This window comes from Hylobates moloch, unplaced genomic scaffold, assembly GCF_009828535.3.
Source record: "Hylobates moloch isolate HMO894 unplaced genomic scaffold, HMol_V3 SCAFFOLD_10, whole genome shotgun sequence".
NCBI classification, from domain to species: domain Eukaryota; kingdom Metazoa; phylum Chordata; class Mammalia; order Primates; family Hylobatidae; genus Hylobates; species Hylobates moloch.
Genome location: NW_026652285.1, coordinates 72,486,388 through 72,503,141, shown reverse-complemented (window position 1 = coordinate 72,503,141; position 16,754 = coordinate 72,486,388). Strand labels below are relative to the sequence as shown.

The 16,754-nt window shown below is 41.5% G+C and overlaps 1 protein-coding gene across 9 annotated transcripts in view; it reads right to left on the bottom strand.

The window, feature by feature from the left end:
- INVS (inversin) overlaps positions 1-16,754 on the bottom strand; it is a 216,004-nt gene that overhangs the window by 19,441 nt on the left and 179,809 nt on the right. For all 9 annotated transcript variants that reach the window (XR_009215061.1, XR_009215062.1, XR_009215063.1 and 6 more), the window contains one exon: positions 5,694-5,977. Coding sequence is in view for 4 of the 9 variants with exons in the window: in XM_032164681.2 (XP_032020572.1) it covers positions 5,694-5,977 (284 nt within the window). In the remaining 5 variants the exon portion in view is untranslated. The remainder of the gene's footprint in view (positions 1-5,693; positions 5,978-16,754) is intronic.

Here is a 16,754-nt window from a genome sequence, read left to right as displayed (position 1 = left end):
TATCTGTTCATTTGTGCAAAAGAAATATAGAAAACATAAAGCAAAAACTAAAGAAATTGGTTACCTGCAGGAGTTGAGTGGGAAAGAGGTGGAAAGAAAGGAGAAATGGGAGCTGGATAGTAGAGATGAAGAGGGAGTGACACTTCTCTGACTCCACCTTTTTGTATAGCTCTGACTCTTAGAGCTGTTACAATGTATCACACATATGCCCTCCACCAAAAAAATAACTAAAACTACAAGATACCACTACACACCTATTAGAATGGCAAAAATCCAAAATAGTGACCAAATGCTGGTGGGGATGTGGAGCAATAAGAACTTTCATTCATTGCTGGTAGGAATGCAAAATGGTACATCCACTTTGGAAAAGAGTTTGGCAGTTTCTCACAAAACTAAACATATTCTTACGTAAGATCCAGCAATCACACTCCTTTATATTTACTCAAATAAGTTGAAAACTTATGTCCATACAAGCTGCACACGGATGTTATAGTAGCTTTATTCATAACGGCCAAAACATGGAAGCAACCAAGATGTTTCTTCAGTAGGTGAATGGATAAACTGGGTAACATGCAGTTTCTGCCTTCTCTCAAGAGTACTGCTCTGAGAACAATATACATAAGGAAGATAGTCTAACCTACTGGAGAACAAAAGACCATATAGAAGAGAATAGAGACAGCCAACAGCCACCACCAATTGCCAGATATATGAAGGCAGCCATCTTGGCCACATCTTGTGCAAATTCTGTCAACCTCATGAGTGAGCCCAGGTGATCGAGAAGAGGAACTGCCCAGGTAGCCCACGGGACTGTGAGAAATAATAAACTTCTGTTGTTTTAAGCCACTTAGTTTTGGGAGTGGTTTATTATGCCACAAGAGATAACCAACACAGATATTTATATCTATAAAAGAGAGGTGCTGTCTTAAAATATAAAATCCAGAGTATTGACATTGGACTGGTTGGTGAGCAGAAGCTGGGAAGGCAATGAAGAGACTGCTGGTGAAGGCTCGAAGAGCAGAAAAGAAATGGCTGTTGGAATCTAGAGAGAAGTGAACCTTGTTATTCAGTGGCAGAATTAACTGGCAAAATTGTCACCTGCAGTAACATAGAAGATAGAAAATATACCTAATGGAGCTGTAGATACGGTTCAGGAGGTTTCCAGGTGGAATGTAGAACAAAATGTCAACTGCTTTTTAAGCTACATACGACAAAGTATGGGGAGAAAACAAATAAAATGAAGGAAAAACTGCTCCGTTTGCAAGCAAAATTTAGAGATAATGTAAAGATCCCAGGATGTGCTGGGTTAGAAAATAAAACTATTTTAACATTTTTATTCTTTCCAGCCAGCAAAAGAGTCTCATAGGCCTCAGCATAAAGATCAAATCAGGGCAGACACAATGACTAACACTTATAAAATCCCAGCCCTTTGGGAGGCCAAGGCAGGTGGATTGCTTGAGTCCAGGAGTTTGAGACCAGCCTGGGCAACATGATGAAATCTCATCTCTACAAAAAAGAAATGCAAAAACATAGCCAGGCATGGTGGCACACACCTATGGTCCCAGCTACCCGGGAGGCTGAGATGGGGGGAATCACTTGAACCTGGGAGGCAGAGGTTGCAATGAGCTGTGATTGCACCACTGCACTCCAGCCTGGGTGACAGGGTGAGACCCTGTCTCAAAAAAAAAAAAAAAAGTATGGTTGTACAACCCTTTATTAAGACTCAAAAATATTTAAGGTGGTATATAATAGGCCCTCTCAGCTCGACAAAAAAATTTCTAAGAATCTGAAGGGCATTTTCCCACAGAAATCTAAGCCACTCAAATTAGAGCAAAGCTTGTTTGAAAAATAATGGATGTGGCTTTTGAAATATGAAATGAATCCAATCAGATTCACAGGAAACCCATGAAGTTTTTGAGATAATTGCATTATTGAGAGTACCACAAGCTTGAACTGGTGACATAGTTCAAATCAAAAAGAAGCCTTTGGGGCCCCAGTATCCTATAGTCAGGAGATAGGCTGAGAAAGCTACTCAGCTGCAAACATGGGCATTTCTTAGGAAAAGGAAGGACTTCTCAGAGAGCAGAGCCAAGAATTCAGGTAGCAGAGCCAAGAGATATGGAGAACAATGGAATAGGAAGCCACCAGGAGTAAAATGAGACCCTAATCAAGGAATATTTACCTCAGAGTAGGGGCCCTGGTAAAATGTGACCAGCTGGCTTTCAGAATTGCTACGGACTAATGGCTGCTATACGCCTCCTATTCCACCCCCTTTTGTCTACTGTGGTTATTCTGTTCCTGTCTCACTACTGTTTGTTGGGTGTGGGGGGTGTTGATAATGTATCTTTTTGGCTGATTGGTCTCTAAATCAGAAAGAGTCCCAGCTGGTGAACCTGAACCACATCTAGTTCATGTCTTAAAATCCTAGACTTCAAGTGTGATGAGATAATCAGGATGAGATTTTGGGGTACTGAGATAGGGATGTATTAGTCCGTTCCTACACTGCTATAAAGAACTACCTGAGACTGGGTAATTTATAAAGAAAAGAGGTTTAATCAACTCACAGTTCCACAGGCCTAACAGGAAGCACGACTGGGAGGCCTCAGGAAACCTACAATCATGGTGGAAGGCAAAGGGGATGCAAGCACCTTCTTCACATGGTAGCAGGAGAGAGCCTGAGCGAAGGGGGAAGTGACACACATATTTAAACCATGAGATCTTGTAAGAACTCACTATCATGATCCAATCACCTCCCACCAAGTCCCTCCCTGAACACTGGGAATTTGGGTGGGGACACAGAGCCAATCCATATCAAAGGGTAAGAATATCTTGCATGTGGGAGGAATGTGAATAATCTGTGACCAAATAGGAACTATGACAGATTGTTTAATAGCCAAAAATTCCTCCCATCTTAGTATGCACAAAGGTGGAATCTATTTCTCGACATCATTTGGTCTGGGATGGTCTCGTAACTTGCTTTGATCAATATAATGCGTGCAAATTCTAGAGTCTATTTCTCAAGAGGTCTTGTGGCTTTTATCTCGCTTTCTGAAAATGCTGTCCTGAGACCACAATGTAAGGAAGCCAGCCTAGTCTACTGGAGAATGAAAACCATATAAAACAGAGTCAAGGAATCCCATCTGATAGCCAGCATCAATTGCTACACATTCAAGTCAGTATATCTTAGACATGGAATTGAACTGACTCTCCACCTGAATGTAGACACATGAGTGAGACCAGATGAAGCCTGTAAACAAACTTCCCAACCAAAATAGAATCATAAAAATTAAATCGTCATTGTTCAAAGTCACTTCGTTTTTGTGTGGTTTGTTATACAGCAGTAGATAATGGAAGCAACCCTGCTCTTACAGATCTTCAGTTTAGTGGAAAAAATGACAAACCGGTAATAACAGTAAAAAGTGATGATGTTTATAAGAGGGAAGTATAGGAGAAATATGGAAGCAATAGCAGGAAACTATAGCCTCCTTTAGTGGGGAGATATTGGTTGAACAGAAGAAGAAACATTATCCCTGATATCTAAAAAATAAGGTAGAGGGAGTGGCATCTGCAAAGGCCCCAAGCTAAGAAAGAACTCAAGGAAGTTCAACATGGCTGTCACATTACGGGAGCTTAATTAAAGCTGGTTGGATGAATACATGAATGAATATGTAGCAAAGCATCATGAGTATATAATCCTTAAGGATTACACTGTAAAGTGGATTATGCAATTACATTCCAGAAATGTTTATAGTCATTTTACGTATATATATTTTTTGAGACAGAGTCTCACTGTCGCCCAGGCTGGAGTGCAGTGACGTGATCTCGGCTCACTGCAACTTCCACCTCTCAGGTTCAAGCAATTCTTGTGATTCAGTCTCCTGAGTTGCATGCACCACCATGCCTGGCTAATTTTTGTATCTTTAGTAGAGATGGAGTTTCGCCAAGTTGGCTAAGCTGGTCTTGAACTCCTGGCCTCAAGTAATCCACCTGCCCCAGCCTCCCAAAGTGTTGGGATTACAGGTGTGAGTCACTGCACCCAGCCTGTAGTCATTTTATGTATACTTTTCTGTAGTTGTTCTTGGCGAGATTAATGAGTGGCTCAATAATAATAGTTACTGAAAACCTATGATGAGTTATGGGCTATAACAAGTACACTACATGAATTATTTCTATCCATAGCTACCTTGCGGTGTAGAAAGTATACCCTCACTTTATAGCTAAGGAAGTTAAGGTTCAAAGAAACAGATTGAACTGCCCAAGCCCTGAATTCAGTAATCATGAAGTTCCAGAGCCCCTTTCTGAGAAAGTCCATAAGGTCAGGGCTATTTTCATAATAATACGAAGACATTATTTGCCTTTTTCACTGTGTTGGCATTTGCACTTAGATTTTGGGAAAGCTCCTACCATTCTCTAACTTACAAGAGTAGCTCAATGTGTTTAAATTGCTTCGTGCAAACAATAGGGTTCGTGCTGCACACCTTTCCTTCTGGGAGTCTGGAATTTTGGCATATGCTAGGCAGAGGGTATCTATGTGACTGACTCCAGATAAAAATCCTGGAGTCCTAGGTTCATGTGAGCTTTCTTTGTCAACAAAAAGTTGTCTGACTGGTTGTTACAGTTTATTGTAGAAGGAATTAAACGTGGTGTGTGTGACTCCACTGGGAGAGAGCTGTTGGAAGCTCGTGCCTAATTTCCTCTGGACATTGCTCCATACACTTTTTCTCTTTGCTCATTTTTCTTTGTGTCCCTTTGTTATAATAAATCCTAACTGGGAGTACAACTATATGCTGAGTCCCCCTAGTAAATCCTCCAACCTCACCAAACCTGGTGGTTGTCTTGGGGATGGGGATCATAGGGATCCCTGACACACAAGTAAACTCTAAATAGGATAAACTGCAAAAACCCATGCCAAGACACATTATATTAAACTTCTGAAAGCTAATGATAAATTTTAAAATCTTGAAAGCAGCCAGAGAGAAATGACATATTACCTAGGACTATTACTGAGAAACACCAATTTGAATGACAGTGGATTTCTCCTCTGAAACCATGGAAGCCAAAAGGAAATGGCACAATATTTTTCAAGTGCTAAAAGAAAACAACTGCCAGCCATGAATTCTATATCTGGCTTAATGATTCTTCAGGAGTCAAATAAAAACATTCTCAGAAAAAGGAAAACCGAAAGAATTTGTTGCTAGCAGACATACCCTTAAAGATTGGCCACAGAAAGCTCTTCATACAGAAAGGAAATGATACAAGAATCTTAGAGCATCAGGAAGGAAGAAGAAACAACAGAAGAGCAGAAATATGGGCGCATAAAATGTTATTTCCTTTGTGAGTTTTATAAATTGTATTTCATGATTGAAACAAAATCTGTAACACCATCTGATACCTAAGCAATGATACTTAAAAGTGGACAAGATAAATGGAAGTAAGGTTTTCACACTTTTCTCTAAAAAAAAAAACAAAAAACCATAAATCAATCAAGATAGAATTTTTAAAAATGCTGAAGTAACCTACAGGAAGGGAAAAAAAGAGAACTGAGAACCAGAGGAAACAAGTAGAACACAAATCATAAAGTGGCGGTCCTAAGTGCTAATATAACAATTATCTTAAGTGTAATTGGTCTAAATACACCAATCAAAAAAGCCCACAGTCCATGGGCCGGCAGGAGATGACAAAGGCAATACACCTACCATTTGGCCTTCTGGAGTGTGTTCCCTGCAAATCTGAGGAAACATGCTGCTCCTTCTGGAGGGCTCTGCCTAGAGACCCTCCTGGAGATCCTCTGCTGTCTCTTGGCTCAGGGCCTTGTGCCACGTTGCCAGCAGGAGGCTGCTTGCTGGGGACCCGGCTCTGCCTGCTGGGCACATCCTGGGCGCTGGGCAGACAGGGAAGGGCCTGGGGTCTGCAGGAATCTGGGCTCCGCCTTCCTTTTTGCTGTTCTGCCTCTTTTCGTTTGTTTTCTTCCTCTCGCTTTCTGGAAGCAAAGCCAAAGAGGAAGAGAAAAAATTTAGAGTCTCACCTGCTCGAGTGTCTGTGTGAGATTTAAATTTTAAGAGGAGCTACTACATCACAGGAGATACTTGGAAATTTGCATTTTCCAAGAGCATACTTTTCTCCGGATAAAATAAAAACCATCTCTTTTACACCAGGCCTTATAGCCCAAAGGATGATGGAGCTGAAAAGTTTATAGATCAGTCTTTGTGCTGTTGAGACACATGACAGATAACCAGGCAACTTTTCTGTGTGAAACATAACACACTCTCAACGGTGCATATGCCCCAAGCTTATGTGTGATCCCTGGAGCTACCTGTAACTCCACCCGTTTTTCCTCCTGTTTCAGAAAGCACACCAGAATGCTACTGAGAATGACAGTCAAAGGGATAACCTTGAATCTGCTCTATTCATTTAAAAAAGCCCATTGTCAAACCTTAATGATCATATAAAAAGTCACTTGCAAAGTACCTTGTTGTGTGAGTTGCAAATACTGCCGTTGACAGCTCTAGCTAATGAGTCAAATCCACTCATTTTACAGATAAGACCCAGAAGGTAGGGTGATTTTCAAAAAGTCACACATAAGTAGCTGGTGGCAAAGCTGGAACCCTTGGGCAGCAAGAGAACAGACAAGGGCTGGGGAGGAGGGGCCCGTCTAAAGATGAGTAGCAGGGCGAGGCAGGTGGGTCTGAGGTGGCTCAGAAAAGTAGCCCAGGCCCCTAACTCAGGACAAAGGGACCGAGTTAGGGGCAGGATTTGTTTGACCATTGCTGTTAACTTGTAGGGATTCCCAAGGGAAAGACAGGAGGAAAAACACTTAATTTCTGAGTCTCTCTCTGCTGGGCACTGAAGATACAGAAATGATGACCACAGATTTCAGGTCCTCCCCTGAGCAATCTTCTACCCAGAAGGGGACAGCCAGGAAAACAAAGACCTAATTCATGATGGAAGAAATGTTATATTTTGTATTTATTTATCTTTTTAAAGACAGGGTCTTTTACGTAGGCTAGAGTGCACTGTGCAGTGGTACCTTCTTAGTTCACTGCAGCCTTGAACTCCCAGGCTCAAGCGACCCTCCCACCTCAGCCTCCCGAGTAGCATGCGCCACCACATCTGGATAATTTTTAAATTTTTTGTAGAGATGGGGGGGCGGGTCTCACTTTGTTGCCCAAGCTGGTTTTGAACTCCTGGCCTCAAGCTATCCCCCCCCCCCCCCCCCCCCCAAAGGGTTGGGATTACAGGTGTGAGCCACTGCACCCAGCTGAAAAGAACTTTAGTTCTGTGCTTCTCACACTTTATTGGGCTGAATCACCTGGTGTCTTGGTAATTATGGATTCTAACTTAGGCTAGGGAGAACTCAAGATTCTGCATTTCTAGCAAGCACCCAGGTGATCCAGCTGTTGCTGGCCCTCTGGCCACACCTTGAGTAGCCAGGCTTAAGAGCACAGGAAAGTCTAATATGGACTGTTCACTATACCACTAGATGGAATGAAACATACAATATGAAATGTGATTCTCCACAATGACACAAACTTTTTGTAAGGCCCACCTTGCTCACACATGAGCATGCCTTCTTTATAGGCAACCTGACAAATTGCAGGGCTAAGCATCAGACACAGAAGCATGAGACAAGGCGGAGACCCTAAGCCTCCAAGCAGTCATAGAATCCAGACTGCCATGGACTACGGCATTTGAAGCAAAGCTTATTTAGATCTCAAGTGACAGGAAAGCCCCAGCTGACATACATCTGGGTTACACTTTGATTTAAAACCTTGTCGACTTGTTAAATTCCCCTTCTGAAGCTCTTTCTTCCTGTATGGAGTAGCCCCTGATCTCGGGTCCAAGCTTGCTTATCTAATAGTTTTCTACTGAGTCCCACTACCGAGAACATGGCCAGATGGGTCGTGCTAACTCCTGTACAGCTCTAGTGTTTTTATTCGACTCTGGTTTTGTGACATCTTTGCCACCTGCTAATGACTGTGGTCTACAGGCCAGCTGGACAGCCTGTCATCTCTCATACGGATGTGAGCAGGTGCCATTTCAGTATGATCTCTCTGGGACAAGGCTGCTTTTCAGAAGAAGATGGAAGCATCTGGGTGGCTGAAGTGCTGCTAATAGATTTAATAGCCTTGCTCCAGGAAGACAGAGGAAGTGCTGCGCTTTTTATCAGCACCGATGAGCAGGGCTGTTTTAAGAGAATGATATTGGCTCTTTAGACAGACACATGTGGGTGGTTGTCTGGGTTGGCACCTATATGGATCTCACTGCCATTAAGGGGGACTCTGAGGCGATAAATTAGACTTTGTTATTTGAGCAGTCTCCTCTTTCTTTTTAGGAAACCAAACAGCTCTCTTGTTCAATTCCAAGAAGCCTCTCTGTAGCCAGCCCCAGGGCAAATCTTATCACTGCAGACCTTCCTGGGCCTTCAACAAAGGCAACCACAGGAGGAACAGGGCATCCAGCCTTTTAAAGTGATCACGACATCCAGAAAGCAAGAGGGCTTTGGCTTCTGGAGATTGCTTTGGAGGGGGGATACCAGGGGGGTGATTTTTCATTTTGGTAGAACTAAGTAAGCAGAATTAGGAGACAGAATGCAATCATCTGAATGAATAATTAGCCCCTTGTCTAAATATAAATATAATTATATATATAAATATAAAGTATAAATATAAAATATAAATATAATTGTTTTTTAAATTGATGCATTTTGCATTAAAAAAAATCTTCCAGGTGGCACATGGCCCACAATCATGAAGTTCTTCAGACCAGTGGTTCTTTGATGTAATAGCAGTGATCATTGGGAAAAAATGGAGTGGGATTAAAACTGGAAACTGTGCATAACCTGTATCCTATTTTATCTATATTGCTGCCTTAAAACTAAAGCAGCAGCAGCAATAACAACAACACACACAATTCAGCTTCTGAGAGTTGAACAGGACCCCACATATATGTGTCTCCCTGGGGAAAAGGTCCAGAACCATTGCTCATAGGGTAAGAGTTTGAAGAAACCACTTTATTGAGGGTGACACCCTCATTTGGTAGATAAGAAAACAGGCAGAGAGGTAAGGGACTTACCCAAGGTTACATGGCAAACTATAGACAGAGCCAAGATAGAACTCAGCTGCTTTATCTCCTGGTAAAACTCATCCCCAGGACAGAGTTGTTTTTAAAAATTTCACCTAGGCCGGGCGCAGTGGCTCACGCTTGTAATCCCAGCACTTTGGGAGGCCGAGGCGGGCGGATCACGAGGTCAGGAGATCGAGACCATGGTGAAACCCCGTCTCTACTAAAAATACAAAAAAAATTAGCCAGGTGTGGTGGCGGGCGCCTGTAGTCCCAGCTACTCGGAGAGGCTGAGGCAGGAGAACGGCATGAACCCAGGAGGCGGAGCTTGCAGTGAGCCAAGATTGCGCCACTGCACTCCAGCCTGGGCAACAGAGCAAGACTCTGTCTCAAAAAAAAAAAAAAAATTTCACCTAATCTTCTTTGATTATTTAAAAGATTAATTGGGTCATACAAAGAAGTTGGGGATGCCACTTCAAACTAACCATTAGCAGCATTTAAAAACGAGCTTTCTTTTTTCTTTTTTAGAAACAGGGTCTCACTCTGTCACCTAGGCTGGAATGCAGTGGTGCAATCATAGCTCATTGTAACCTTGAACTTTTAGACTAATTTTTTAAAAACAATTTTGTAGAAACAAGATCTCCCTATGTTGCCCAGGCTTGTCTTCAACTCCTGGCCTCAAGTGATCCTCCCACCTCAGCCTCTCAAAGGGCTGGGATTGCAGGTGTGAGCCACCGCACTCAGCCATAACTAGCTTTCAATGTAGTGTTTAGTCCTTAGCTCTTAGATTCAATAATTGTCCTGAAATTTAAATTTTTTTTCTTAAGTTATGATGAAATGTCAAAGATCTTTAATCATTAAGGTGTGCTACGTTATAAAGATCTATTTTACTTGTTTAGAAAAAAAATCAGAAAAAGATTATTCTAGTTGATATGAAAAATTTAAAAAAGTTCTATGACACAGCAAGCAACATTTCTGCAGGAAAATTATTAACATGGCAGAATATTTGTGGATAAACTAGTCCCACCTTTCACTCTCTTTTTTTTTCCTACTATGTGAAGAGAAATTGGCTAGACAACAGCTTCTAATGGGCTGCCAATTTAGTCTTGTTTGTACTGTCTCTTTTAGAGTAATTTTTGCAGCTCTTCAGAGGCTTACAGGATAAGAAAGTGAGAAAGTCAACTGGGGATCAAATCTTTGACAACATCTGTTTCAGGTCCTGTGCTCCACAGGGTGAAGAGGAGTTTCCAGACTATCAGCTGATGGGACTGGGGCTGTCTACACAGGGAAGAAAAGATTTACAGGACACAATGCTGCTTCACATTGCTGGAGGGCTATTGTGGGGCAGAGATATTCCCCCAAAGCTCCCTAAAACCAAGTCTAAGACCCACAGATAGAAATTTTTACAAATTACTAGCCTGGATGAAAATTTAGCAAGAAAAGGGCTAAAAAGAAGGTGAGTGATCAGAAATTTTAACAAATTTTAATAAAAGCTGATCAAGGGCAGTAACTTAAATGACTTGAATGTACGATGTCTTCAGCATCTCAGGAGTGGGTGTATCTGTTTGCACAATATGGCAAACTCTCGACTCTGGCCCTGCACAGTTGGAGTTACGGAAGTTGATATTTTCCTACCCCACTATGTGCCTTCTAAATACTGCAACCCACAAGAGAGTTCTATTTGCCCACTTTTGACACGAAGAAATTAATTCTATCAGACACTGCAGAAACAGGCAGGCTCTTTCCCATCCCATGAATATTCAGGTTTCCATTGCCATGAATACAAGACCTAGTGAGGTCTGAGAGATGTGATTAAAATGCTTCTACAGAAAAGAGAAGTCTAGTTAGTGTGTCCTGTTGTACTGATTTAACCCAGCTTTGCCTAAATGCTGCCATTCTAGTTAATTGTCCTGGTGTAGGCTAGGGACCAATCAATATTTGTAACTTTCTCAAGGATTTAGGAGAATATTGGTGTGCTCTGTTCTGTTAGTTTTGAGGGTAATAGGAAGAGTGTTATTGAATTATATTATAGAATTGATAATGGTGGCTTGGCACCACTCTCTTAACAACGAAGGGGATCAACAGTGGCATAACTGAATGATCCATATGGTTATTCAATCAGATGGTTGCTAGCATCTGGGGACAGCCTCTAGCATGGGCTTGGCTGGTAGGAGGATTCCCTTGAACCAAGTAATGGTAGGTAGCTTGGCCTTGAGACTTAGATTCATGTGCCATCTCTCTTCCTTACTAGCTGTGTGACTTCAGGCAGGCTAACCTTTGTGTGCCCATCTCCGCATTTATGAAATGAGATTAAGGACAGCTGTCATGTCTACTTTTTAGTATTTATCTATATTTGTAATATCTAAAATCCACATTATTCAATCTGGCTTCCATTTCTTACGGGTATGTTTTTGGTTCCTAGAGACAAATTAACGTCAACTATTTGGCTAAGCTTCCTTATATCTTTTAAGCAAGAAACAGGTATTTACCTGCAGTTGTTCTTCCCAATATTCTCTAAATCTGGCAGGCATAAGACTTGTAAACAGTTTGAGTCTAAGAAGTTTACAGAATCATGGTTTCATGTTCAAGTGCAGACAGCGGTGAGCCCCTTTGCTCTAGTCTTTCTTTTTAAAATCAGAACACAGACTGTTATCTGTCAAATGATAATTTTCTCATGACCAATATTCAGGGAGTTGGAAAACAAAGTGAATACATAAGTGTCAAAGAGCACTGTGAGGATAAGTGGTATATAATGTGTTTGCTGCCTTGAGCAAGGCAAACAAGTTAAAAGTTGTACACTTACAGAGAGTCACAGTATAAGAACTGAAAGAGACCTAAGAGAGTATTTGGTCTAACCCTTCTGTTTGACAGATGGGGAAACTAAGGCCTACAGTGATCAATGACTTATATAAGGTTTTAGACCCTTTGTAGGGGAATTTGCTGAACATTTATTTATTGAATGCTTACTATATACCAAACATTCTAAGGTACTAGAAGATGTGGAGGTACATAACACACAGTCCCTGTTCTTAAGAAACTGACAATCCAGTCGGGGAATCAGACCCATACACTCCTGCCAACAGTGAGTTCTAGATGTGATGAGTGCTAAAGGAGAAGTAACTATATAGAGCTATGGGAGGATGTGGGAGACATTCACTAATTAAACAGGGGGAGAAAAAGGCTACATATGAAGAATGAGAGAGGAATAAACTGAGAGGTTATTTCAGGCAGAGGGAGAAGCATGCATGAGCAGAGACTCAGAAGAGATCTCAGAGACCAGCTCCTAATTTTTTTTTTTTTTTTTTTGAGACAGGATCTCTGTCTGTCTTCCAGGCTGGAGTGCAATAGTGTGATGTAGCTCACTGCAGCCTTAACCTCCCTGGCTCAGGTGATCTTCCCACCTCCCTAATAGCTGGGACTACAGGTATAAGCCACCACACACTGTCTAGTTTCAAATGTTTTTTTATAGAGACGGGGTCTCACTATGTCTTGAACTGCTGGGCTGGTCTCAAACTCCCGGGCTCAAGCAATCCTCTTGCCTTGGCCTCCCAAAGTGCTGTGATTATAGGCATCTTCACATAATTTTAAAAATTCCTTATATACTATTGTGGAGAGATGATAATTCCACTTCTGTTGGATCATTTCCAGTAAGAGGAAAATATTACCTCATGAGACAAAAAAGATTTAGCTCTAACCTTTTCAGTTGGTGTTGCATGGTGTCTAGGGGTTTGTCAGATTTTTATCTCTTCATTGTCACTGAATAACAGGCATAGAAATAGTTGATCTTTAACTCCCTCTCAAGGGAATAAGAAAATGTCGTGTGTCTTAGGACCTTTGACTTACAGAATGTTAGAGCTGGGAGGGACGTCAGAGATCATTTAGTCCAGTGGTTTTTGTCTTTTTGTGTGTGACTCATGGACCCCCTTTGGAGAACGTGATAAAAAAAATCTATAGATCCTCTCCCGCAAAATGCATATGTGCTCCTGACACACAAAATGCTGTGTACAATTTCAGGTATCCATGGATCCCTGAAGCCCATCTTGAATTAAGAAAACTTCTTTCCATTTTACTGATGAAAATCTGAAGCTCAGAGAAGTGGAATGGCATGAAATAGAACTATGGAAGTAATTCCCCATGGGCCCGATAACTTTGTGAGCAGATGAGTCAGACGCATGGGCTAACCATTAACAATCTGGTGATGTTCACGGGAGCATTGAGTAATTACCAAGTGAACAGGAGATGAGCAGTAGCAATGGAAGTGTTATGAGCAGTTTTTTAAAAATCTGAAAGTTGGTTTATGAAAAAAGATTTAGATTTTTCTCTTTGGCTTCCAGGGGTAGCTTCAAGACCAAAGGGTAGAAAAGAACTTTTGCTAGACAGAGCCCTCCACTAATGGAATATGCTATCTTCAGAGGTACAGGACTTCTTGCACTTGACTTTTTGGGGACACAGAACAACCTCTCATAGAAGGGACTTAAGCATCACAAGAGTTTGAACTGGGTGACCAAAACTGGACGTGACAATGAAACTCTTAGAAACATAATCACATATACTAGCCAGGAAGGAGCTCAGGTCTCCCAGTAAGTGAAGTGAAGAAAGTTCAGGATGGCTGAGACATCAGGTGGGAGGGTGGTGGTAGTGGAGAGAAATGAGACTTAGAAATGCAGGTGGAAGTGAAAGAAATGTTGAAGGATCTTACAGAGCACCATGGCTGGTATTTAAGAATGAGGGGGCTGGGCGTGGTGGCTCATGCTTGTAATCCCAGCACTTTGGGAGGCTGAGGTGGGTGGATTGAGGTCAGGAGTTTGAGACCAGCCTAGCCAACATGGTGAAACCCCATCTCTACTAAAAATACAAAAATTAGCTGGTCATGGTGGCACACACCTGTAATCTCAGCTACCTGGGAGGCTGAGGCAGGAGAATGGCTTGAACCCAGGAGGTGGAGGTTGCAGTGAACTGAGATCAAGCCACTGCACTCCAGCCTGGGCGACAGAGCAAGACTCTGTCTCAAAAAAAAAAAAAAAAAAGAAGAATGAGGGCTTGTATAGAGTGGTGGTGGCACAGAAGAATGAAAGCAAAAGGCTATCAAAGGGGGAATGCATACAATCAATGGTAGCAGCACTAGCAAGCACATAAAAAGGCCAGAAGAGAGACAGACTGTGGTGATGAGCTGCTTCCCTTTGCATGTCGGTGTGTTGCAGAGTCTGAAGTTATAGAGAAAACAGGACATGCAAATGGAAACGTCCAATGATCTAAAGTGTTGGCAAGTGACAAAAACATAGCAGAAATGCGCAGTAGGCAACTGAAAATATGAGATTAAGAGTTCCAGGAGGTCAGGATGTGAGACAGATTAGGGGGCTATCTGCAGAGGTGAATTAATTTAAAATTTAAGAGTAGATACATTTTCAATGGAAAAAAGTACAGCATGAGTAGAAGTCTAAAAAGTTTGCCTTCAAGGCTGACTGCGGTGTGGAGATGGAATAATTTAAAAGATGTGAGAAGGGAGAATCGGAGAGTTACAGGAGATCTGAGATTTGAGTGAAATAAGGACCTGGCAAAAAGCGAGCTTCAGGGAAGAAGGGTGATGAGGGAAGTGATGAACATAAATATGGTTTTATTTTAGTGTACACTCAACTGTGTGCTTTGGCAGGTAAATTATAGTAATGTTCATTTTGGCAACAACATAGGCAGTGCAGTGTGAATTATAAAGTGCTTTTAAATTGATTATAGATATTCCTTAAATAGCATTTTCTAACATTACCTGCCTTAGTAAATATCACTATAACTTTTTCTCTCCCAGTTTCTCTTTCAATAAATTAGAAATCACTTTACTTAAGTTTAATAAGTGCCTTTCACATCCTCATTTTGAAGAAGATGATTTCTGCCATCCTAACATAATAAACTGGGAAAGGTACACTGAGGTGACATGCTGTGCCTGGGCCAGCTTAGTCAATGAGGCAGCAGCAGCAAGGACTGAGTTTAGCATCCCAATGTTTGTTTCTTCAAGCAAGAATTAAAAGCAAAATTAAACACTGACTCAGATTTTAAGAAATAACTTTTGAGAAATAGAACAAATGAAATAAGTTTCTCCACCATTTAAGTATATCTCTTAGAGATCTATATCCTCCCTTTAGGGGACATACAAAGTCAGTTGTGTTGCCTTTGTTGAGTCCCACCTTATATTCAAGTAGATATGACTATAAATTCTGAAAATAGATTCACACATTAAACTGGAGTTTATGGAAACATCAGTAGAAGGAAATACAACATTCCATCCCTTTACAGAGATCATTTACTTGCAACTCAGGATAATTTGTCATGTGTATTATCTACTTACGCTTGCCACTCACACGCAGAGAACTTTTATAAGAAGGCTGGAAAAAGGCATGTAGAGGCTTTTAGGTTGATACTGGATTATTTGGCAAAAGTGAAAGGAAGAGGGCGTCATTAAGAGAAGAGTGCAACATAGTATTTCCTGAGATGCCATCTACTTCAGTAGCTTCAGAGTCACAGAAAATGGTATGTTTCTATAAATCTTATTTACTGAAGGCTGACATGATGATTAGCATTCCAGTACATAGTGGTATTTAACTTCTCATTAAAATGACTTATCTTGCCTCTTAATATTACTTTTAATGATTATTTAGTACACTTATGCTTCCCCCTTGTGGGTAAGATGTAGGATTTAAGCGTTAGAAGGACTCAAGATTTAGAAACATTCGAGATACAGCCAGGAAGTTACCTTTCAAGAATCTGCTCAGGCTGGGCACAGTGGCTCATGCCTGTAGTCCCAGCATTTTGGAACGCCAAGGTGGGCAGATCACTTGAGCTCAGGAGTTCGAGACCAGCCTGGCCAACATGGCAAAACCTCATCTCTACTAAAAGTACAAAAATTAGCTGGGTGTGGTGGCACAAGCCTGTAACCTCAGCTACTTGGGAGGCTGAGTCATAAGAATCGCTTGAACCCAGGAGGTGGAGGCTGCAGTGAGCGGACATCACACCACTGTACTCCAGCCTGAGTGACAGCGAGAGACTGTCTCAAAAAAAAGAATCTGCCTGTCCACATCTTTATCATCAGAGTTTTTGGTGTCTGTATTTGCTAATGTGATACACTGCTGCTATTTAAAATACTTCTACCCAACATATCTATCAAAGAAAAGGCAAACCTAAGTATAATCTAAAATCAATCTTTTTTTTTTTTTTTTTTTTTTTTGAGACAAGAGTCTCACTCTATTGCCCAGGCTGGAGTGCAGTGGTGCCATCTGGGCTCACTGCAACCTCCGCCTCCCAGGTTCAGACAATTCTCCTGCCTCAGCCTCCCGAGTAGCTGGCATTACAGGTGCTAACCACCACGCCCAGCTAATTTTTGTATTTTTAGTAGAGATGGCGTTTCACCATTTTGGCCAGTCTGGTCTTGAACTCCTGACCTCAAGTGATCTGCCTGCCTTGGCCTCCCAAAGTGCTGGGATTACAGGTGTGAGCCACTGCACCCAGCTTTAAAATCAATCATTTTTGTGAAATAATCAGAATGTACAATAGGCACAGACAGCTATTTTGTATCATTGTCCAAAAAAAAAATGTGAAGTCCTTGAGGCAGGGGGGATTTTGCTTTTTTAGTTGCCATTTTCTCCCTAGGCTCTAGCCAAGCGTTTTGTCTGTATAGTAAGCATTCAATCAATATTTCTTGAGTAAATTAC